The following is a 24,243-nucleotide window of genomic DNA, read 5'->3' on the forward strand; positions in this document are numbered from 1 at the left end:
TCTCTTGAGAATAATTTCAGATATCAAGAGTAGTTTATACTATAAAGTAACCGTATCTTCTACGCTCACAATTTACTGTATCCTTGTACCCTTTTTGGTGGTCCCATTGCTGGTTAGGGCGACAATCTTCTTCACCTTAAGCAAGCACAAGCCTAAATGCAGCAATCTATACTCCCAAAGAAACAGCCAATTTCGAGGATTTCTTGCTCAACCAACAAGGAAAAAGGTAAAAGGGTAACAAGAAGCGCGACGACCCACCTCGTGGCAGCCGAAACTAGGAACATCAAACTTGTAAGAACAGGTAAAAAGACCTTAGGCAAGCTATGAGAGAATCAGTTTCAAATTTCAAGTGAAGGAATACTAGTTCAAGACATGCATAGACAAAAGGTAATCTTGTTATCCGGCAAATGTAATCCAGGGAAGACCGTAAGACATCGTATATATTATGGCAGGTGGGGAACCTATTATGTAGCAGAGATGACCCAAACAAGTAAAATCCCGAAGGCAAACTGCAGTGCAACCATGGAACTTGCTGGACCAGATAATGATATCAGGCATATAAGCCTAAAGATCACACTAGATGGCAATTTTAACAGCTAAACAAGTGGTTCTAACAGTTAGAATTAAAAAGCAGGCTCTCGCCAATTACACAATTGTTCAAGGGATTACTACAGAGCTGTTTAGATACAATGCACTGAACTTCTCATACTTCCATGGTGTTGGGATGATATAACAAGAAACGAGTCAAATTCCATGATCACAAAACGGCACTGATTGCACCAAGAAGATCAGCTGTGATGGCCTTGCATGATGAGCTCGGTATGTAGTGAAGATACGCTTCCAAATTTGGGGAAACATTTTAGATTACACAGTAACTATCTCCAAGCGCCATAGTTGTCATTCACAAGCTGGTTTGGTATCAAAGCTGCTCAGGCAGATTGCAAAAGCTTGGAAGGCTGAAAGTGGATAGCGATAATCCATGGTGAAGATGTCTTTTCCAATTTTCCCAAATTGTAAAATTACCCTTTCTTGATCTGCAGAAGACACATTGTGAAACGATTCAACAGCTGCGACAAGTTGGAAGTTCTTAACAGAAGCAACAGTGACACGACCCCTGAAATTTAAGCACCAGCACTGTAGCTGCTCATGCCATCTAGGGGCCTTGTTTTTAAGAACCAGGGGCTCTTCTGAACCTTGGGTTGGTACTGGTGATTGAGAGGGGCTTGGGGAACTAATATCTGAGACTGATTCCTTCCCTTTTGAAGTTGACAGGTGAGGAAACTGGCCACCAAATGTCTCTGTTAATGAAGTTAGTGTTGGGACAGTGCCCCCCTCCTCAATGGAAGACATTGGAATAGAGTGCATCATGCAATGCATTCTCCTCGGTCCTCTTGAGCGAAGAACATTGAGCTCATAGGTGATAGTGCCTATGCTATAGTTACATGCAGGTAATCTTGGAGACACCTGCCTAGAATGGAATCTGCGACTTATCCGGTTAGCATGTTGTGTTTGCGTTGGCACTTCAAATGTAGGTTCACAATCATACATAGTGAACTTGGTTCCCAAAAAGTTGGACCTGGCATAAATTGTTCAATGAGTTGTTAGGAACAAGAACAGAAAACAATTTAGGCAAAATTAAATAAAGACTTCTCACATCCAAGACTTGCCTCAATTTACCAACATATGTGTTGCTGGCCCGAGAAAAATCATCTGAAACCAAAGATACTATGAAATCTGAGCATGTTGCCCTTCTGATCTTTCTGGCCGCTAAAAGCAACTTATCATTCTCACCCTCAGCTGTCAATTGATAGTAATGTAAATTAAAAAAACAAATGTAGTAACTAACAACATTTCAAGTCAATAAGCCCTCCATGGAGCTCTCTAAGCTGAGATTTCTACAGGCCAGAAAGATTTGGGAGCAGTATAATTCAATCAGCTTGTTGCTTAAAATTATATCATTGGAAAGTTCAGTACTTTACTTCCTATTAAAAGCAATGCTACATTATGCTCCCAAATTTCCAACCATTGCAATGTCGTTCTTACTATGATCAATGAAGAGGGGTCGGGGGTTTCTGACTTAGTCCAGATGCAATGAGAAATAATTACTGAAGATTTCCTTAAGCATTTCATCCCAAGCCACAGAGGTAAATACGTCTTCTTTTTTAAGAGCAAGGTAAGAGCAAGAGAAGAAAACGACTTACAAGGCACCAGACCATAGTACAACAGAAATGTAGAAGTTGCAGTATCCCTCTTAATAAAGCACTGTATGGGCGACTCGCGATGACCCGGCTATTTTCAGGCAAGAAAGACCAGTAAAGAAGAGGCATCCAGGATAAAAACTAAACCAAAAGGCACTTGAAGAAAGAAGGAAAATACCAGTACCTGCTTCAATGATATGGGAAATGTCAGCCTCCCACATTGCTCAGGAGTTTTTACAATCTCCTTAGTAATTTCTCTCCATGACCTACAGACTGAAGCACAATGAACAACAACTGCCCGAGCAGGCCATGAGGTTTCACTCTCTTCTACCCTCCTAATGATATCCAAAAGCAATTCTGGCGGTAGATTCGCCCACTGACCCTGCTCAATCTGATCAGTTTCAGCTGGTGTTTCATCTGGTGCAATATGTGACCTTGCCCTGCCACGCCAATGTTTCCCTTCAAGTCCTCGCCTTGATATGTTTCCAATCCCATCTTTCATCTCTTTCAACTCACGCACGATGCTTTTGATGGACATCTTAACTTACAAAAAGTTCATCAATCCGTTCATTCAATATTCAACTACAACAACATAAAAACAAAGGAAAAATCAATAAAATCAAAACATAATTCCTTCACTTCAAATAAACAAAGACGAAACAAAACAAAATAACCCAACTTGTTTAATGGGTATGCAAATTTGAGACTGCAGTTCCAATTTTTGCCTGTTATTAGTGGAATCTTTTATCCCAGGCCTAAAAACCATAATGCTTAACAGGAGTCCTAATCAAATATACACAAAGCCATCTGAAACTCCAAATCAAGGAAGATATAACAAGTTATGGCAACACAAAAGGACCCAATTACACAGAAAAATCATAACTTTCTTGATTTGCATCAAGCATTCATCCAAGACCTCACTTTTTCACCAAAACACCCACATCACAACGTCTAGTAAGAGAATCCAACAACAAATGAAGGCAAAATGGCAACTTTCAGATCCAAAAAGACATCAAAATTTCATCAAAACCACATTTTCTATACCAAAAGACAACCAACAAACCTTAAACAGGTAATCCAGAAATGGGTTCAAATGAACCAAGCTCAAATTTCATAAAAATCAAAACTTTGAGCTTTCAAAATCCAAGATGAGCAACAAAGACCATGTTTTGATTACTTTGCCATTTGCAGTAACACCGCCACCGTCGAAGGAGGGAGCCACCGGCACAACCACCACCAGGTAGAGCGGCTTGGTGGTTTAGAGCAAAGTTTAAAAATAGAGCACCGAAATTTGCTCCCTTAACACGGATCCAGCTAGCTAGCTCATCCTTTTGTTTTCACATTTTTGCTTGGTTTAATAATAAAGAAAGAAAAAAAAGATATAATTAATAATCCGTTAAAAAAACAAGGAATATAAAAGTATTATATGGATTATATACTGTCTGCTTACTCATAAACTGCCCATGCTTTAAACTTTGCACACGTGTCATGGATGATAGAACTTTTCAGCAAGTATTTTTTTTTTATTTAACAGCAATATTAACAAAAACTAATTTATGTGGCAAAAATATCACAGCACAGTACAGCACAGCACAGCACAGGAAAAAACACTATTCATTAAAACAACATGTTTGACTAGATTGTCCTTCTCAGGAAAATTTATTTGCTTTGGAGTAAAACTGTCTTTTTGCATGGTTTATTTATTATTATAAAAATAATTAGCGATAATTTTTTTCTTAAAAGTGAAAATTTTTTAACTGGACACTCGGGGCTCTTTTGTAATTTTATCTTGGCCTTTTTAAAGAGAGGCAATTTAATAGTTTAATACATAAAAAAAAAGTTGTTGGTTTATATATAGAACGTGCTAGTAAGTAAACCGTCCATCCTATAATATTTAAACTATAATATTTAAACAGTGATTTATAATGGTTAATAATAATCTTCTTTGATGTTTTTTCATTCATCACAATGAGACCAAACTCACCGGGCAGCATGTGTGATGTAATTTCTTCTAATTTAGTGCTAATATGTTTTTTTTTCTCTTCTTAATCTTCCCTTTTAAAACTTCACAACAACCTTTTAATTTATTTTTTTTAAAATTTAATTATTTTATATGAATTATTTTATAGATTTAAGGTTTATTTTCAATTTTATCCTTCTTTAATTTTCTAATATGTTATATTTGATCACAATTCTTTTTATTGCTATTTATTTTATTTGAGATTATTTTTAAAAATGATTTTTTTTACAATTTTAACCTCCTTTATTTTTATTGCTATTTTTTACTTTGATAAAACTTTTAAATTTTTTTATAATTTCATTTTTCAACATCAAATTGAGTTTTTGATTGAGCCAGGGTTTATGATTTAACGTGTTGTGAATTTTGAATATTAACACAGGTTTAAGAGATTCGTTTGGATTCATTTGTTTTTTTTTTCATTTTTCAAACTTTTTTTTTAATATTTGATTTGATTGGAGTTTGAGCTCACTGTTATTTGCTTTTTATAGGATTTTTCACTAATTTTAAAAATAACCTTGATTATCCAGGGTCTTTTTTTTGTTGCTCCTTTTCAAATTTAGCTTTTTTAAAATAAATTTTGGTTTTGAATTAAATTAAATCAATTGTTTAAATATAAGCATGTTTTGCTCACTTTATGATATTTTGATTTGCTTAAATATAGCTTATTTTAAGTCATTTTAAAATATTAAAATGATGACATATTGGACGATATACTTTTTTAAAAAAGTTTTAAAAAAATATTTAGATAACGACCCATTGACTCGACCCAAGCTAACCATGGTTAGGTTGCAAAACCCATAATTTAGAGTATGATATTGTGATACCCCATGAACCCATATCGAAACAAAATAAGGAGTTCAATTATGGGTGATCATTTTTTGTTCGGTTTGTTTTTTATAAAAAAAAATAACTAAATTGAAATTTTTTTAGAACAAAAACCAGTTCAAACCGGTTTGATTTAGTTTTTTGGTTTGTCTTGGTTTATCTCAGTTTTTTTTCCAGTTTGACTCGGTTTTTTTGGCTTGGATTCGGTTTGGTTTGGTTTTTTTAGTTTCAGGTTTATAAAACTAAAACCGAACCGGTCGATTTTTTCAATATTTTAATCGATTTTTTTTACGGTTCGGTTTTTCGATTATTTTTTTTATTTTCTCGGTTTAATCGGTTTCTCGATTTTTTTGCTCACCCCGAGTCCAATTCTAATCAATCAAATATTAAAGGTTAAAAATAAAAAGAAAAAACAATTAAAACAAATCCAAAATAAAATCATATTTAAGCAAGAAAAAATAACATAAATTGAACATATCATCCTTATGTTTAAGGAATTAATTAAATTAAATTAAAAACCAATTATCCTATTTGTTCGATATTCTTTTCCCCTTTCAATTGAAGGAGACACTACACTTATAAACTTAATCTAAAATAGAGACATATAGCATCCTTACAAAACCAGAAAGAGTACTGGTGTCTTAAGATTTAATTTTTTTTTAAAAGGATAAATTTCTCTCATTTACTGCCAAACAAAACAAGAAGAGGTGAAAAAAATAAAATAACAGGAAAGTAAAAAACTAGGAAGGTAAAAGAAAGCAAATAAAAATAATAATAAAAAACATAGATTAATAAATTTCTCTCATGTATATGCTCTCGTGACAGCCGAATGACACAATCGTTTCTAATTGGCTTGCAGCGACGAGCTCCGAGGCAGAGCACCACGGAGTTGAAAAAATGGAAGAAGTTTTGATGAATCTGATGAGCTGGTGGGCTCAAACATAGTTCCCACTAGCTGCCTGTCTTTCCATCAGCGATGTTCGTCATCTCTGTTTTGACTAGAGATGGAGCCTACAAATACAGAGGAAGGAACGACTCCCAGATCGTGAGCTCGACTTCCGTACAATAAACTTCAGGTTTTTTTGGAAATTGAATCGGTTTTGTAGCATATTCAAATTCAATTCTTTTCTTGTCAGGTTCTGCATAGATTCCATTTTTATGTTTTCCTTTCAATTTGAATTCCAAATAATAATGTAATGAGTAAACTCATCCCTTAATTAGTGTGTGTGTGTGTGTAAAGGTACTTAAATAGATCTCAAAATAAAAGAGATGAAATTAATAAAAACATATAATATTTTTTTTAAAAAAGTATATAAAGTTATTTACAAGAAGTGTTTGTTGAAGCATTGAGAATCATCACAGTCGAGTGTTGTTTGAAATAGAAGATTAGGATGCAATCGAAAAGAAATAAAGAGTTGGAGGATGTGAAATAACAATTCAGCTCATAAAAGGAGCAAAATTAACAAAGGAAACCACAGGTCACAATACACTCTTACTTTCCCGTAGATGATATTCCATGTGCATCTGCTAAATACAAAAACCAATGAAGGACCAGTCCTGTCTACTTCTCCATACAGACACGGCGAGCACGAGGGACCATGCAATACTAGCCACCCATGTGATTACACTAACCCACAATCTTTTTCTTTTAAAAAAATAAATTAATTTAAAATAAAAAAATAAAAAATATTTTTAAAATATAAAAATAAATAGGGATTGTACGTAATGTTAGTGCCAGCATGCGACATGGATCACAGCTGCACGTGGATTGCAAGGGTTTCTGGATGACATGCAGGCCACCTGGATACTGCCATTATCCACATTTTGTTCCAGGTGGACCGCATATGGGCACGGAGTTTTATCTCTCCTCCGTGTGTATATTCAGTCCTCAAATCTCATAAGAGGATTTGCTGCTATTATTTTTTCTGTCATAAGTATCATACTTGCAGGATTTCAACCGAGTTCTCAACGGATAAAATTTCCCTAGGAGAGAGTATTTCTTTACCACGTGGGATAAAATATCTTTTATATACTTTATTTATTTATAAACTACACCAATAATTCTTCACTGGTTTGTAATTATTATTTTCTCACTTGATATAATTATGCTTACAAAAAAAAAATTTATAATTTAAACCTCTAATTAGTGTTAGAACTTGAATTCTACTAAAATTATTGATGTTTGTGAATTCAATCAAAATTTTTGTTGCAGAATCAAAGATGATGCTATACACAAAATACTTTTCAAACTCCTAAGAGAGATTTACAAATGTTTAATATTTATTATGATCATATGCTAAAATCTCATTTTCATGAATATTTACAAGAGTAGACTCTAACTCTTGTAAGAAAATGACATCACTTCTATATTTATATAGGTGAAATTATACATGTTTTTATTATATTAAACACGAATTTTAAATTCTATTAAGAGCATGCACTCATCCTCTTTTTATGTAATAGAATATACTAAATACTATTAAAATAGGATCTAAAATTCAATATATACAAATTCAACTATCACATCAGTTTTTAAATCCACAAGCATATAAGCTTTTGAATTTTATGCATAACCAACAAAAACACTCTTAAAACTTCTACTTTTAATTTTGTTCTTTGAGGATCAGAAACTTTATAAAAAGTTATATACCCCCACAACGCTACTCTCTCTAATGCTAACGCATGAATCTTCAGTGCGTGCATACCTTTCTCGTCAATAATTATCTGTCACCAACTTGTCTTCTCAATGGATCCTAATATTTTTTGCTAATCACTCGCGAGCACCAACCTTTCTTCCAAATGATATAGGAAAACACAACAATCAAACACTCATCTTTTTAGGTTATCTTAAAGGAAAATCAATTATTCTCTTATTATTTCACTTTTCACAAGGTAATTTCACCTAATGGAGATGTAAAAATACCTCATAAAATATAGAAAAAAATAAATTCATAGAAAAACTATATGTACTTCACTCTCCTTCTCTTTCCTATATACTATTTCCCTTTTTTACTTCACCAATTTTAGCATAAGAAGATCCTTACCTATGATAGAAAACTTGTCTGGTAGAAAATATCAAGCCTGAAAACATAAATAAAGCTCACATTCAAGCCTAAATACTTGAGTTCAAGACGTAATTGTAAAAAACTCAAATCTAATTAATGATTTCCTCAATATATATAATAATTATTGTCCTTTCAGTTTGCTATTAGGTATGTGATAAAAAAAGCATATTTACTATTAGGTACATATACTTTCGTTGTTCTTTTAGGTTGTATAATTGAGTCACAACTACTCCAAGTTTATAAAAATACAAGGGGATAATTTAGAAAAGCTGGACCCGAAAATGAACTTCATTTTTTATGTTTCACAGTGTGATAGCGGTTACTTTTTAAATAATTTTTTTTGTCAAAATATATACTAATAATATTTTTTTATTTTTAAAAATTATTTTTGATATAAGTTAGCATATTAAAATAATTCAAAATATATAAACTATATTAAATTTTAATAAAAATAAATAATTTTTTTAAAAACACAGTTTGCATCGTGTTCCCAAACGATTAATCAGCAGGACTAAACAGACCTTAATTAACCGCTAAAAAAGTCAATAAAGTGGAAATAATAAATGCAGATGTGAGAATAACGCTGCCAGAGGATCAAAATCCTGGGATTAACAGAAAAATCTGTTCTCTCGACCAAGCCCTTCAAATCTCACCGGAGGGGAAGGTTGAATTGTTGAAACAGTGTAATCCACAACTTGGTCCGATGGTGGATATGATAACACACAAGGCTCCACGGCCTGAGAGTTGCGATATAAAAAAGAGCAACTAATAATGAAAAGCAGAATTTTAGGTTACCTCCCCCCAGGGCTGTTGATGTTAGGTGACGTCTCTCACTCGTTGGAGCACACTAATAATTTAAAGTGCATGCGAAGCTAAGGCAATAATGCTGATCTTTCCTCCGTTTGCTTAGTTTAGGCGATGAAGGGACAGAAGAAAAAAAAAAAGAAAAAGGTTGTCAAAATGCCATGCCATTCACTTGAATCTGGTTAGTTGCATGTTAAGGAATCATTAGCTGCCACGCTTATTTGCCTACTTGCCTGGTTGGCTGTGGAACCCATCACTACATTTTGTGTTCTTATTTTGTTCAAGTCCTTTTAGACTTGTCTGAGTTGGAGGATGGAGACAACTCAAGGCTTCTCAGTTTTCTCTGTGTGTGCAAATGAAACACTTGGCTGCCATTGTTGATAAGATTGGGCTAGCCCTTCTCTCAATATGCTTCCCTGACTAGTGATGGCATGAGGCCCCTCGAGTGACCATTGCCAAACCCCTTGTGTGCATTTTATGCAGTCATGATTCTGTGAAAAATCCCATCCCACGGGTCCTTTTCTCTCCTGTTATCTGTTCTGATAGGACATTATTATAGCATCACTCTCTCTTCTCAAGTGTAAATCTTTTTGGCCGCTTAGTGCAGGCTTGAGAAGGATACATCAAGATTTATTTTGAGCAAATCTTAGCGTTGATATAATATATTTATATTTTTAATTGAGCAAATCTTGTCTTTGAATGCACGTTAAGTTTCTAATCTACCTTTCTAGCAAGATTTTAAATTAAACCATCAAGATTAATCACATGACTTGCACGTAAAACCCTCTTATTTGTCTAGCTTGCATGGTAATTCTATAAATAAAAAAAGTAATCATATAACTAATTTCGATAGTTTTCTTCTCTGAAAATCCTGTTAAAAATATATATTCAATGCTAAATTAAGTAGACTATATTAGACATTTAAAACATATTAGAAAATTACCTTTTTCAAGCCATTGACGCTAAAAACTTAATCATCTAGCTAGTAACGGATTTATTTAATAATAAAGACTCGTCTCTCTAAAGAAAAACGAAGGAATTCATATTATTATATTTCTCAATAATTTATAGACAATGGAGTCGCCACATTTGAAAAACAGGCAATAGCCGTCTTATTTGTGTGCATTTTTTTTTTGTTTGTTTGTACAAGACTAGCTATGGCCTGAGTGATTGAAAATTTTATTTTTTTATAAAAATACTTTACTGCCGAAGAATAAATAGTGACTGAGTGATTGAAAAAAAGTAAAACATTTTTGTTTTGAACTAATTTAGTTTTTGTTCGCATTTTCTTGGTTTATTCGTAGTATTGGTTTTATATTTTCTTTCGAGCCTCTCTGAAAATATGATTATGGTTATTTTTTAAAATATTTTTCATGTTGAAATACATTAAAATGATATTTTTTTATTTTTAAAAATCATTTTTGAGATCAGCGCATCAAAACGATCCAAAACACAAAAAATAAATTATTTTTTAACATTGTTTTGAATTTTTAGGGAACATGGTTTGCACCGTGACATTGGTGCATTGTTTTCATTCGTTTGCTACTCAGACTCATTTGATAGAGAATAATATAAATCATATCTTAAAACCTCACCTAACAGCTTAAGCTATTGGGTTGAGATGGTTCTTTGACATGGTATCAGAGCCTTGATGACCAAACAGTCACGAGTTCGAATCTCACCATCCCTATTTATTTGATAAAAATTAAGCACAAGATAATGTGGGTCTATATAAATTTTAAGCTTAAAGGGCTTTTACTTGAGGGGGTGTGTTGGAGAATAATATAAGTCATGTCTTGAAATCTCACTAAACAGTTTAAGCTATTGAATTGAGATAGTTCGTTGACATTATTCATCAAAAGTTATCATTGATTTTGGCAGGTTGCAATACAAAATAGTTATAATACACATCTTCAAAGTTGATTTATTCCAAGAAATCATCTATAAATCCATAGAAAATACTACATTCTATATTAAAAAAAAATATTATTTTAGTAAATAATAAAGGATTGATTTAAAATAAAATTTGATACAAATCATATTCTAATTTAACGAGTTACCATGCTTAGTTGAATTTTATAACTATGTGTTTAATATTTTCAGTAATAATCAAAACAAAAACTCATATGCCATTGTCTTTAGTGACAAATATTTTTTATTGAACTCTAGAAATTATTATATAACTCTATTAAAATTCTCACTACAATGAAGTTCTATCTATGACAAAAAGAAATTACATCAAAATATTGATTAATGTAATAAACAAATTATATATGATGACATAATTTATTGCGTCAATCAATTTATTGAACCATTAATACTATTGCAATGTTTTTTTTCTTCAACTTCTTGGACAAATTCTGACATGATAGATTATAGATCCATCATCTCCCCCCACAACAGTGAGGGCATTGACCAAAAATGTCTTTGAGTTTTAGATTTTAGGTATTTATGGGTAAAGATTGTTTTTTTTATAAAAAATTATTTGAAAATATATTAAAATAATATTTTTATTTTATTTTTTAAAAAATTAATTTTAATATCAGCACATCAAAATAATTTAAAAATATTAAAAAATTATTTTAAAGTAAAAAAAAATTAAAATTGTAGTGTAATTCCAATTGAAATGCAGGCTAAACACCCCTTACATTCTTATCTCTTACGAGGAAAAAATAATCAATATCTCTTAAGAGTAAAAAAATATCAAGAATCTATCAAATAAATTAAACTATCCTAAAGAAAAAAGTTCTGTTTTCGGAAGCATCTTTTCTAGGCTCCTTATTCTTCTGGCGTAAAAAAAAAAAAAAGATCAGATACTACCGGGCCAGATCTCAATTGGCCAGGGCCCTTCAAGTTTTTAATTTACACCTCTGCTATGGCGAGGGCCTCAGCTGCTTCCATAGCCTCTCAATCTCTTTAATTAAGGCATGAAAATCAAATGAAGAACAACGATGTTAACCGACAACCATGCAAAGAACGATAAACCTATCGATCAAACAAAAAAAAATATTCAGAAATAAAATACGTATTAGGGTTGTTATGCAGGTGATATTCCTTTTCCACTAACAATTCTAACGTTTTTGCTTGCTATATTTTCTTATGTTTTGTTTTTTTTAATTATTATTAACATGAATATCTGGACCAGTTTGTGCACACCTCGACTAATCCTACGAGTTCTAAAGTTAACGACTATACATGTAAGTCTCCAGTGGCTCTGAGATTTGTGAGACTCGAACTGGTGACTTCTAGAGAGCAAACATAAAACCTGATCAATTGAACTACAACCCTCTATGTTTGTTTTGTTTTCACTATTGGTAGAGAGAGAGAGAGAGAGAGAGAGAGAGAGAGAGAGAGAGAGAGAGAAGGCTAAGATATGGGAGGGTTTCTATAACAGTGTAACCAATATTTGGAAAATAAGAAACGTTAGGGACCAAAGGTCATAGACTAAGCTTTATGCCTCGGTCTCCCTTTATTTCTTTACTTTAAGATTGAAATACTCTGCCGTTATTTTATCCAAATGAATATTGGTGGGGTTGTCTTTGAAGCAAAATGAAGTTTCTTTACTAAGCATCTAGTCTTGGCAGTCCCGAATTAAGCAAAAAACCAGCCTGGATATTGTGACCACATAAGCTTTGAAGACATCTCTCTTCTCATGTTTGGTGAAATTGTACATTGATGAACTTTGTGTTGTGTTATTATATTAATTATGAGCTTGCAGTTTATTTTACAAGTGTTTTAGTATACTTGTGATATTGTTTTTTTGTATTTTTTCGGGTTGGTTAAGTTGAGGTTCTTGTATATATATTTTTTTCAAATCTTAATTTGAAGTACTAGAATTTAAAATCAAAATCTTACAAATTACAACGTGAACAAATTAAGATAAAATGATTGTTTATTGAGTTTAGTCTTAATTTGAATATTATTGAGTATATGCATTTACTGTGAATGAAGTGAGAATTGATTAGTTGTATTATTAAATCAATAACTTTTAATCAGGTGTTATAAACTAAAGAAATTGCAAGAAGATTAAAAAGGGCAAAAAATTGTTGCTGTTATGCAACTAATTCTAAATTTAAAAGAAACTTTGATTATAATATGTTTGATAAAAAAATAATTATAGGAAATAAAAATGGAACAAAAATTATAGTTATTATACAATTCATCAAAAATCCAAAAGAAATTTCGATTATAAGCTACTTGAGAACCACATATATTATAAGAAAGAAACATTGCAAGAAATGTTGTTTTTATGCAATTCATTCTAAATTAGAAAGAAAAATAAAATAGATTATAATTGTTATGTATTTCACCCTAAATCAAAAAGAAATTTTGATGATAGGTGCTTGAACTGCTGTCCTAAACAGGGTTAGCAATCCTTAATTTCACATCGACAAATAGATTTGATATTTTAGGCTTAAGGGTTTGGAGTTTGGATTTAATGTTAGTTTAATTTTTAGGGTTAGGGATTTGGAGTTTGTATTTTAGGTTAATGTTTAATGTTTGATGTTTGGATTATAGTTATGATTAGTTAGGGTTATTTCTTTGGTTATGGGTTTTGGATTATGGTTAGTTTTGTGGTTAAAGGTTTGGGGTTAGAGATTAGTTAGGGTTAGAGTTTGCGGTTTGGATTAGAGTTAGTATTTAGTGTTTGGATTAGTGTTAGTTTTTAATGGTTATGTAACTTGCACCTTAAGGATGGGGCATGGTTAGAGTTTGAGGTTTGAATTACGATTAGGGTTAAGTTATTTATAAAGAGAGAGGAGACAGAAAAAGAAAGAAAGAAAACACTAGAGGCACATCAAAGCTATGATTGCGACACAACCAATACCATTGAAAAGATTTCGACGAGATGAATACAATGATACCAAGAAAGGTTACCAACAATAAATGAAGCTGGTCACATTTAGTGAGTCACCCACCACTTTTGGGTGGTAAGTCTAACACACTTATGTTACTATTGGTGGCATTTTTTAATGTCGTTGGATTCGTTTTATTAAGATATTTCTAATGTTACTGGTGATATCATAGTCGGAGCTTTGACGTGTCTTTAATGTATTCCAGATAGAAACAAAAAAGTAGAAAATCACATAATAGAGAACAATATAAGATTATACAAAAAAGTAGAAAGATTGTTATCATGACACATATAAAAACAATATAAGAGAAACAATAAGCACACAATTTTATTTTTTTTATTAACGTGGGTGTTCGGGTCAGCTTGCGCACACCTCGACTAATCCCACGAGCCCTGAAGTTAACGACCATGTAAGCCTCTAGTGGCCCTGATGTTTGTGAGACTCGAACTGGTGACCTGTAGGGAGCAAATCTTAGGTCTAACCAGTTGAACTATATTCCTCAGGGTTATAAGCACACAATTCTCCATAATAGAATCACTATACAAAAATTTTAATTTAAAATTTTATTATTAAATATTTTTTCTTCATGTACTTTGCATCTCAAAATTATTATGAACTCTTTAAATTAACCTAAATAAAATGGAAAATCTAAAAATAAAAAAAAGGTAATAAAAATACTAAACAAAATAGAAAATCTGAAAATAATTAAAAAAAACAACAAAACTATCCCAAAAAACACCTTTAAAATTGAACCAGTAAAGCCCCCATACAAGATTTGAGCACAATACAATCATTGAACTTAATGTTATGGACTTTTTCTATAGTTTAAATACTCTACATAACCCAGATTTAAATCGGTCCATAAATATTGTTGCTATGGTAGCTATCCACGTGCATATGACTGAGCAAAACCACCTACATCATATCTGCACCTTAGGGGCTGTAGAGAATGATATCTGACCTGCTTCCATAAAAGAAGTATAATAATGGAGTATTTCCATAGGAGAAAATCACCTTGTAAATAAATCGTTGAATGCTAAAAGGAATTCCTGGCAAACTCATCACCACGAAAGCTATTCCTTTCCCTTAACTCTAAAGCATAAGCGCATTTTGGGATTCGGTTGGCCTTATGTACCTCTCAAGCTCCATTGCTATACGAACTAAGAAGAAAAGAGAAAAACTAAAAAGAAAAATATATAGGCATTAATAATCTCATTGATTTGATGCTTCTGCTATAATCTCCTACACGGGTTAAGAATCCCAGCCTCTACGTCAGTCAATGGCTCTTGAAGTCTTTTTCAGTATTTTGCTTACAAGCTTTGGGGTCCAACCTCTTCTTAGTTTCTACCTACTCATCGATCTACAGCCTGTTCTTTAACAGACCGAATCCATTTCCTTGCCTTCATGAGTCGATATAAACTCTTCATATTGTCACTTCTATGTGTGCCTCATCCTTGAAAGAATACAAGAAAAATCCTGGAAAAAATGGCTAGCAGTCGAGGTTTCCTGTCATGGTTAATCTTTCTTTTCATTGGAATTCTAGGATTCATTCCTTTTCCAGCAGAAGCTGCTATAAAGAAATATCAGTTTGATGTGAGTTAAATTAGATTATGCACATGCACATATATACACTTCTTTGGATGATAACTAAATTCGACTTTTATACAATTTGATGTTTTTTCCCCCTCAGATTCAAGTGAAGAATGTGAGCAGATTGTGCCATGCAAAACCTATTGTAACTGTAAATGGGAGGTTTCCAGGGCCAACTATTTATGTTAGAGAAGGAGATAGAGTTATGGTCAATGTTACTAATTACGCACAATATAACATGTCTATTCACTGGTAGGACATGCTGATATCCATACTGTTAACTGTACAGAACTAACGAGAAAATTTCTATGGATTAATCCCAGTTGAATAACTATGATTGGTTGTCATTGTAGGCATGGACTGAAGCAATATCGCAATGGCTGGGCAGATGGACCAGCTTATATAACACAATGTCCAATCCAAACTAGAAGCAGCTACACTTATGACTTCAATGTAACAGGACAAAGAGGAACCTTATGGTGGCATGCACATATTCTTTGGTTAAGGGCTACAGTTTATGGTGCAATTGTCATTATGCCTAAACAAGGAACTCCATATCCTTTCCCACAACCAAATATGGAAGTCCCTATTCTCTTAGGTAGGAGTCTACGTGCACTTTATTTCGTATCAAAATTATTTTCCTTATGCTTCCCATTAATGTATAGTCGCATCGTTTGATTACAAATGTTTTTGCTGGTGTGTGCTCTAGGGGAATGGTGGAACACTGATGTGGAAGAGGTTGAAAAGCAAGGGGCTGAAATGGGTTTGCCACCAAATATGTCAGATGCACACACAATTAACGGGAAGCCAGGACCTCTCTTTCCGTGTTCTGAGAAACGTAAGCAAAATAAGCTAAAGAATGCTTAAAGCCATAGTATAATATGACAGTATGACTAGGGAATGCTTAAAGCCAAAGTTGGTTTCTATTCATGAAGTGCTAATTAAAAGACATTCATTTCATTTGATGCTTGTTTTAGATACTTTTGCAATGGAGATTGAATCAGGGAAGACATACCTCCTGAGAATCATCAATGCTGCCCTCAACGACGAGCTTTTCTTTGGCATAGCTGGTCACAACATGACAGTAGTGGAGGTTGATGCAGTTTATACGAAGCCATTCACCACTCAAACTATACTAATCGCACCTGGCCAGACCACAAATGTTCTGGTCCTAGCCAACCAAGTTCCAGGCAGATATTTCATGGCTACTAGGGCTTTCTTGGATGTTCCACTCCCTGTAGACAATAAAACAGCCACGGCAATTATGCAATACCAAGGAATCCCGAACACTGTCCTCCCGTCCTTCCCTCAATTGCCTGCATCTAATGATACAGAATTCGCGTTAGGCTACAACCGAAAGCTTAGAAGCTTGAACACTCCACAGTTTCCAGCAAATGTACCCCTTAAAGTTGACAGAAATCTCTTCTACACGGTTGGTTTCGGAAAAGATTCATGCCCCACATGCGTAAACGGAACACGACTCCTAGCTTCCTTGAACAATATCTCTTTTGTTATGCCTCAAATTGGACTTCTTCAAGCTCATTACTTCAACATTAGTGGAGTATTTAAGACCAATTTTCCCGACAAGCCTCCCACCCCTTTCAACTACACTGGCGCACCACTTACAGCAAGTCTTGGAACAGTCCATGGGACAAGGCTTAGCAAGATTGCATTTAATTCTACTGTGGAACTTGTTCTTCAAGACACCAACTTGCTAACAGTTGAGTCGCATCCATTCCATCTTCACGGCTATAACTTCTTTGTTGTTGGCACAGGAATCGGAAACTTCGATCCTGCTAAAGATCCAGCTAAATATAATCTGGTTGATCCCGTGGAGAGAAATACAGTTGGCGTCCCTACTGGGGGCTGGACTGCTATTCGGTTTAGAGCAGATAATCCAGGTATGATCTAACATCTTAAGCAAAATGCATAAAGTAGAATATAGTTTACATTATAGCGTTAACTGATGCTTCTTCTTCTTCTTTTTTAATGTTTGATTGTGTGTACGTAGGTGTTTGGTTTATGCATTGTCATTTGGAGCTGCATACTGGGTGGGGATTAAAAACAGCATTTGTGGTAGAAGAAGGGCCTGGATCTGATCAATCTATTCTGCCTCCTCCTAAGGATCTTCCACCTTGCTAGACATTTTGAAGCTACAGTAAAATCTGACAAGCCAGTTGAAGATGTAATTAATCCCCTTATGCTGCTTCCTGCAAAAGCTGCAGGATGTTTCTTGAGGACAAAGATTGACTAATAAATGTAAGATCTGATCTATTTGAGACTCAAATTTATGTAATTGTAAGAAATTCCACAAATGTATGATATCTGGGAAATCCCAATATTCTTTAAACTCTTATCAATCTTGCACGCTCTCTTGTCTCATTATTAATAGTAAATGTTCTATATGCTATTTGTAATGTTCTTAATTTCACTTCAAAGTTGAAGAAACCATCTGTGCCTTTCTTTTGTCTAGCTCGTCATGTTCTTGGGGGAAGTTGATAGAATTAATTTATCAAAGTGAAAATTAAATTTACATTAGAGACCTCTTCATGGAAGGACTACACTAATGTTCAGAAATACGGGCCAATTTATATTTTTTAAAAAATTAATTTTTATTTTATTTTTTGATTATTTTAATATATTAATCTCAGAAATAATTTTTAAAACATAAAAATATTATTTTAATATATTTTAATATATAAAATATTTTAAAAAATAATCACAACCATACTTCTAAATAATTACTGTATACTCCCATCTACTCAGTCAGAGAACCTTCTAAAATCAAGCCATTGAACTTCATGCACCTTTAATGGAAGTCATGAATTCAATGCCCAATTTGTACTCGCCTTCTAAGATATAAATCATTTTCATTTACTCCTTGTGATTTTTTTTTATTATTTTTATTTTTAAACATTCTTTTATTATATTTTATCTAATTTTCTGTTAAATAATATGTGAGTAGTACAATTTTTATATATATAAAATATCGACTAAAACGTACAAACAACACCATTAAATTATACGCCATTTTGATCGATTCAAATGCAAGTCTCACATGTTTTTCTTTAAAAAAAAAACTACTAAAATATCATTAAAAAATCACAACTATTAAGGGTTAAATTTTTTATACAATTGCTTCGTCTTATCACAAATAAAGTTTTTACCACAGTACTATTTTGATTCTAGAATGAAGGCTTTTTTTTCAAAGAAAAAAATAGTATGATGTTGTTAATGATTTTTTTTATTATAAATTAAAATATATATATATATATATATATATATATTTAATAAAATAAATTAAAAATTATATGTACTAAGAAATAATAATAAATGTATTGATTCCAATTAAATATTGAGTTAGAAAATAAAGATAAAGATGTTATTTTTTAGAAAAAAAACATTGAATACATGCTTGACCTTGAAATTGAGTTTTAATTAAATTAATAAAATTAATTAATAAATTAATTTGAATTTATTAATTTGAATTAGTAAAATTGAGTTTTATTTGGTCAAATCAAGCATTAACTTAATGATAAAATTTATTTTTAACACCACCAGAGCCCGATATAAAATCAACAAAAACAAAACATCAAACTTAATCCTAAATCAACTGAGAGCAAATTTGGTATCGTGGTAACGGTTGTTTTTCAAAGTACTTTTCACTTGAAAATATATCAAAATAATGTATTTTATTTTTAAAAAATTATTTTTTATATTAACAAATTAAAACGATATGAAAAAACTAAAAAACAATAATTTGAAGCAAAGAAAAGATAAATAATAAATAATTTTTTTCAAAAACACTTTTAAAACGCAAAAAACAAACGAGCTTTTAATATGAAATGATTAAATTGAAAATAAAAAAAGTCAAGTGATAAAAATTTATAAAAAGATAAAAAAAATATTGTGAGTAATTATTTCAACCCAACCCAACCCACAATGAATTGTGTCATTATCTTGTGTTGCATTTTCATTATTTTTTTAATATTTCTTTCATCTTGCATTACTTTTTATTTTCATGATTTCAAACACTATTTCATGGTTTACTAAACAACAATTTGTAAAATCAAACTATAATTGTTAAATGAAAAATAAAAGGTCTTAATAAAAAAAATGTGAAAGAAAATAATACCCTAATAAAAAAAAGAATGTAAAAAAAATAATTAAAATGATTTACTGTTTATAATCCAAACTTTTAGCGTAAATTTTACAAAATTAAACTATAATTATTAAATATAAAGCAAAATGACTCAATAAAAAAAATTAATACGAATAAAAAAACTAATAAAAAAAAATATGTGAATAAAAATAAAAATTTGAGATGGTTTACAATTCATATCAATAGTAATTTGACCTTTTTATTATTTTATAACTGATGTAGGTTGGTTTTTCAAATATCATTTTTTAATTTTCTGATATTTTATAAGAAAAGGCAGGAGTAACTCCTAAATTATTAAAAAAAGAAAATTAATGAAATATAAAAGAATAGGTATCAATCAAAAAACTTTATATTTAAAAAATAAAAAAACAACAATAATTTCTGGGGGTCAATCAAAATCGCTTCTGATTCAAGTGGATATTTGTACGAATTAGCCTAAAATATCAACGTATCGCTAGAAATTGGCAAAATAAAATAAAATAATTAAATACCACCAATATTATGATAAAAGGAATATCCGAATGTAAAAATGAAAATGAAAATGAAAATGAAAAGGGAATATCCGAATGTAAAAATGAAAATGAAAATGAAAATGAAAAGGGAATATCCGAATGTAGAAGAAGAGCACGGATGACGGCATAAACGATCACATGACGCATGCTGATAATTGCTGAGCCAAACATAACTCCTTCGACAGTTGAAGAGACAGCCAGTAACTGACACTGTTCTGTTTCCTATCTGTGTGGCTAAAAGTTTCAAGTGGTAGCACTGCATTGCATCACAGTTTTAACTGGTTAAGAAAAAAGAAACAATGGCGATGGTCTCTATGTCATTTTCTCTTCCTAACCTTAACCTACGCCGAGTCAACCGGTGAGAAATTCCTCCCTCCATTCCTCCCTCTTCTCCTTAAATCTCTCATCACTCTTTTCACTTCTTGCAAAATTAATTAATCCACTTTGGCTTTATACTTGAAGGGTAGCTTAATTTTCTTGATTTTTGTGTTTATTTGTTTGATTTATTAATCAAGTTCTGATGGGTTTTTTGTTAAATTCATGTGACACAGATACTCTGGAATGGCACTTGCAAGTGTAAATAAAGAAACTAGTACAACTGTGGGTGTGAGAGTCACAGAAGGTGAAGGTAACTTGCCCAAGGTTGTCCTCACTTCTCCTCATGGTAGGTAAGTACATATAGCTACACACCATTCTCAATACATATTGTGAATTTGTGTTATAAAGTTTGTGAATTTATTGTTTTTGTTTATTGGGTTATTTTAGTGAGGCAGAGATATATCTATTTGGAGGTTGCCTTACATCTTGGAAAGTTCCCAATGGAAAAGACCTCCTTTTTGTTAGGCCGGATGCTGTGTTTAACAAGAAAAAACCAATCAGGTTCATAATTCTGTATTCTTTTTAAGCATTTAAAGGACCCAGTTGGCTTTACATTCAATATGTATTGACTGTTACTTTGCAATTGGGTCAGTGGAGGTGTGCCACATTGTTTCCCACAGTTTGGCCCCGGTGCTATTCAGCAGGTACGATGCCCTTTGTTTTCTGAAATTCATGTGTCTAACTTTATGTTTATGTTCTTTAACTATATTGTTGAACTTTGGGGATGTGTTGCCTGTGCTTAATAGCATGGATTTGCTAGGAATTTGGATTGGTCAGTTGTTGATTCTGATAATGCCGATGGCAATCCGGTGGTAACCCTTTTGCTCAAGGATGGTCCTTATAGTCGTTCCATGTGGGACTTCGGTTTTCAAGCTCTATACAAGGTAGTGTAAACATTAATAAGCTTGGCTACAGCAAATACATAAATTGTTCCTGATTCATGTACCTCAAATATAACAGATATATTCAAGTATATGCAGTGCTAGCAGGCATTTGGTGTTGTCCAGCTATTCTAATAAGCTTTTGGACAGCGTCATGTAAAATAATTATGGTTTATGTATTTGCAACTGAACATCTACTTTTCATTTAATTTTTTTCAGGTCATTCTAAATTCAAAGAGCATTTCCACAGAACTGACAATCACAAATACCGATAACAAGCCATTTTCATTCACTAGTGCTTTGCACACATACTTCAGTGTAAGTGTCCTTTTTTCCATGCTTAGCAAACTGCTATTCTGCTGGTCTGACCAAATTAGTAAATTTCATTTCTCATAATGAAAATGTGGGACTCTGAATAGGAGTTATTGATACGAGGGAATGATTTGGAAAACTCCTTGAATTTGGAGGAATGGAGCAGGCATTCTATGATTAAGTATTGTTAGTTTTATGTGTTGTCGGAAGGAGATTATTGGTTGTTCAATGAGAGAAAGATGCTTGTAAACCGAAAATTATGCAAAAGCCGATGGCCTGGTGAACTATACAGGACTTTATTGTAAATGATAAGATGATATCATGCAGGCATCTGTAACAGGAGCATCTGTGAAAGGTTTGAAAGGTTGCAAAACCCTGGACAAAGAGCTGGATCCTACCAATCCAGTGGAGGGCAAGGAAGAAAGGTCAGTAACATTCTATGCACACCTTTCATACAGAAAACCTATATCAAATTGATTTTGGTTTCTCTTTGAAAATAACGTATGGTTGTCTTTGGGCTGTTGGAGGTGAGTGGCTCCTCTTCTGTGATTTGTTCAATATAAGGAGATATATCTGCACTTTCTAATTGTCCTGTAAATAATGCAGGGATGTGGTGATTTTCCCTGGATTTGTAGACCGAGTTTATCTTGATGCTCCAAGTGAGTTGCAGCTAGATAATGGCTTGGGCGATGTAATAACTATCAAGAATACAAAGTATGAATTGGAAGTTCATTTGATTTTCTTGTTTTGCTATCCCCATGATTTCTCTTGTTTCACTTGCGTACTCATATATTTTACATTGCTGTCCTTTTGACCCCTGCAGTTGGTCAGATACTGTTTTGTGGAACCCGCATCTGCAGATGGAAGCATGCTACAAAGATTTTGTTTGTGTTGAAAATGCACAGGTATTGAAATATTACCTTCTTGTAATATAATTGCCAACTTCCATAATTGCCAAGCATCATGAAAGTTGAGTTTTATCTTTCTGATTCCTAGTTCTTGGCAGCTATGATTGCGTACTAAATTCCTCTATCTAGCAATGCGATATACCAAACAACTTCTAGTTGCCTTTCCTGATGAATACTTGTGTGGTGTGGTGAATTTTCTAAAAAGGGGATTGTGTTTTTCAATTGTAAACTGCAGATTGGAAATGTCCAGCTAGAGCCTCAGCAGTCCTGGACAGCTAAGCAGCATCTTAGCATTGACTGAAGGATAGCTGCCTTTTGTTTTCAGCTTTTGTAGAATAATACCATCGTCCTACTTTTTTTTCATTTGATTCCTGTTTCCAGTTTTGCCAAACTTTCCATTATAAAGCAATAACGGTGTTTAATTTTCTCCGCAATGTCATTTATAAGGTTATGTAAATGAAAGGCCTAAACGCAGCGGCTGTTGTAGTCATTGTCCCTCACTCTTTCCTTATGAGTAATACATACATCAATGAAGGGCGTTAGCATTTTGTTGAAATGAATAGCAGCACATCCTAATGCAATGGCACACGATGTGGGCATTCCATTGTTCACTTCCATTAGCATATCCTGTGATAATGCTCCTGGCTTCCTCTTGCTCTCCAAATTATTGCAACATAACTAAATGCCTGGTACATGATGTGGGAATTCCATTGATCACTTCCATTAGCATATCCTGTGATAATGTTCTTGTGCAGTCAGCTTATTTTGTCAGAACCACAGAGGCATTTAGTTATGTTGCTATAATTTGGAGAGCAAGAGGAAGCTAGGAGCCTGATCTCTGGGATGGTATCTAGCACGAGGCATGCTTGACATTTAGGCTTGGATTTACTTAATTTATTCCATGCTTGAACATGTACTCTGCAGAGATAGTTTTTGCCACATTTGACTCTGAATGAATTGGTATGCTAAAGCAAGCAAGAAGCCATTGAATTGCTTTCCTAGTTATAGAAAGCTGATGAACTTTCCAGCGATGATATTTCTTGTATTGCTTAGCTCTAGATTGTCTTCTAACAATCTTGACAAGGTTGTAAACGCAAGATGGAAAGATTTGTTTATGTGCCTCCATTGGATGTCATACTTTTGGCTGGTTGCCACTTTGATTATCAATTTTACCTAGCTATTTCATCAAAATCAAGTTTTCAGCCCGTTCAGGAGCTGTTGTTGTCAAACATGCATTTAACTAGCAACTTTTATGGCTTTTACTATAAATACAACCAAGCATAATTTTCAGATGAAGATCTCGCTGCTCAACAGTAACATATGGCTAATAATTTTGTTCTTGATCGTTACATATGGTAGGTACTGGTATAATATTCTTCAGGTTTGCTCTCCATTCATTGCTTGCTGTTAACCTTAGTTTTTACCATTTAAAAGAGTCCAGACTCGTCTAGAGGCATAAAATGACTAAACAACTGAGGTTATGAGATCAAAGTTGGAGTTCAAGGAACTCTTAAGTTTAAAAGGCCCGGAATAACGGTGAAAACAACCGTCAGTCCAACGTACCATCCGTGTAACAATTTGAATCTCTGCAGAAAATCTTTGCCAAACTGTAACACACAGGAAGAGATTGATTCAAAAGGCTAAAAAGTAAATGTGATCCGTCTGGATTAGTATCACAGCCTGCCGAAAGAATTTGATTTAGAAGGCTAAAAAGCATCAGAAGCATTGATCT

General features: G+C 32.9%; 3 protein-coding genes and 1 long non-coding RNA gene across 5 annotated transcripts; 2 read left to right on the forward strand and 2 right to left on the reverse strand.

Moving 5' to 3' along the window:
• Positions 1-545: 545 nt before the first annotated feature.
• LOC133673138 (tubby-like F-box protein 5) lies at positions 546-3,601 on the reverse strand. Of its 2 annotated transcripts, none has more exons than XM_062093801.1 (5): positions 3,376-3,601; positions 2,383-2,780; positions 2,202-2,289; positions 1,668-1,797; positions 546-1,576 (listed from the first exon to the last, which is right to left on the reverse strand). In XM_062093801.1, exons 2-5 carry the CDS (start codon positions 2,734-2,736, stop codon positions 898-900), a joined length of 1,251 nt encoding a protein of 416 aa, XP_061949785.1. In that variant the 5' UTR covers positions 2,737-2,780; positions 3,376-3,601; the 3' UTR covers positions 546-897. The 2 variants fall into 2 exon arrangements, with proteins under 2 accessions (XP_061949785.1, XP_061949786.1); XM_062093802.1 differs by having other exon boundaries at positions 3,262-3,601.
• Positions 3,602-5,812: 2,211 nt separating this feature from the next.
• Positions 5,813-9,499, reverse strand: LOC133673029 (uncharacterized). The gene is made up of 2 exons (XR_009834941.1): positions 8,904-9,499; positions 5,813-8,124 (listed from the first exon to the last, which is right to left on the reverse strand). It is a non-coding gene; the product is annotated as an uncharacterized LOC133673029 (long non-coding RNA).
• Positions 9,500-15,146: 5,647 nt separating this feature from the next.
• Positions 15,147-17,714, forward strand: LOC133672796 (laccase-11-like). The gene is made up of 6 exons (XM_062093327.1): positions 15,147-15,361; positions 15,459-15,610; positions 15,712-15,956; positions 16,068-16,196; positions 16,336-17,259; positions 17,370-17,714. Exons 1-6 carry the CDS (start codon positions 15,254-15,256, stop codon positions 17,498-17,500), a joined length of 1,689 nt encoding a protein of 562 aa, XP_061949311.1. The 5' UTR covers positions 15,147-15,253; the 3' UTR covers positions 17,501-17,714.
• A 2,424-nt stretch (positions 17,715-20,138) lies between these two features.
• Positions 20,139-23,067, forward strand: LOC133672690 (putative glucose-6-phosphate 1-epimerase). Its single transcript, XM_062093180.1, has 10 exons — positions 20,139-20,390; positions 20,584-20,700; positions 20,798-20,911; positions 21,003-21,054; positions 21,157-21,294; positions 21,511-21,609; positions 21,931-22,028; positions 22,210-22,317; positions 22,427-22,508; positions 22,747-23,067. The coding sequence occupies exons 1-10, from the start codon at positions 20,332-20,334 to the stop codon at positions 22,810-22,812; spliced, it is 933 nt and encodes a 310-aa protein (XP_061949164.1). The 5' UTR covers positions 20,139-20,331; the 3' UTR covers positions 22,813-23,067.
• Positions 23,068-24,243: the final 1,176 nt, after the last annotated feature.

The sequence above is a fragment of the Populus nigra genome, chromosome 14, assembly GCF_951802175.1.
Source record: "Populus nigra chromosome 14, ddPopNigr1.1, whole genome shotgun sequence".
In the NCBI taxonomy this organism is placed as follows: domain Eukaryota; kingdom Viridiplantae; phylum Streptophyta; class Magnoliopsida; order Malpighiales; family Salicaceae; genus Populus; species Populus nigra.

Bases quoted from the DNA above. Each gene is read 5' to 3' on its own strand.
- LOC133673138 (XM_062093801.1), bottom strand. From the start codon at position 2,736: ATGTCCATCAAAAGCATCGTGCGTGAGTTGAAAGAGATGAAAGATGGG. The intron at 1,798-2,201 runs GTAAGTCGTTTT...ATCAATTGACAG, and splicing joins GTACTATGGTCTGGTGCCTT to CTGAGGGTGAGAATGATAAG. The intron at 1,577-1,667 runs GCAAGTCTTGGA...AATTTATGCCAG, and splicing joins ACATATGTTGGTAAATTGAG to GTCCAACTTTTTGGGAACCA.
- LOC133672796 (XM_062093327.1), top strand. From the start codon at position 15,254: ATGGCTAGCAGTCGAGGTTTCCTGTCATGGTTAATCTTTCTTTTCATT. The intron at 15,611-15,711 runs GTAGGACATGCT...TTGTCATTGTAG, and splicing joins TATAACATGTCTATTCACTG to GCATGGACTGAAGCAATATC. The intron at 15,957-16,067 runs GTAGGAGTCTAC...TGTGTGCTCTAG, and splicing joins GGAAGTCCCTATTCTCTTAG to GGGAATGGTGGAACACTGAT.
- LOC133672690 (XM_062093180.1), top strand. From the start codon at position 20,332: ATGGCGATGGTCTCTATGTCATTTTCTCTTCCTAACCTTAACCTACGC. The intron at 20,391-20,583 runs GTGAGAAATTCC...CATGTGACACAG, and splicing joins AACCTACGCCGAGTCAACCG to ATACTCTGGAATGGCACTTG. The intron at 20,912-21,002 runs GTTCATAATTCT...CAATTGGGTCAG, and splicing joins AACAAGAAAAAACCAATCAG to TGGAGGTGTGCCACATTGTT.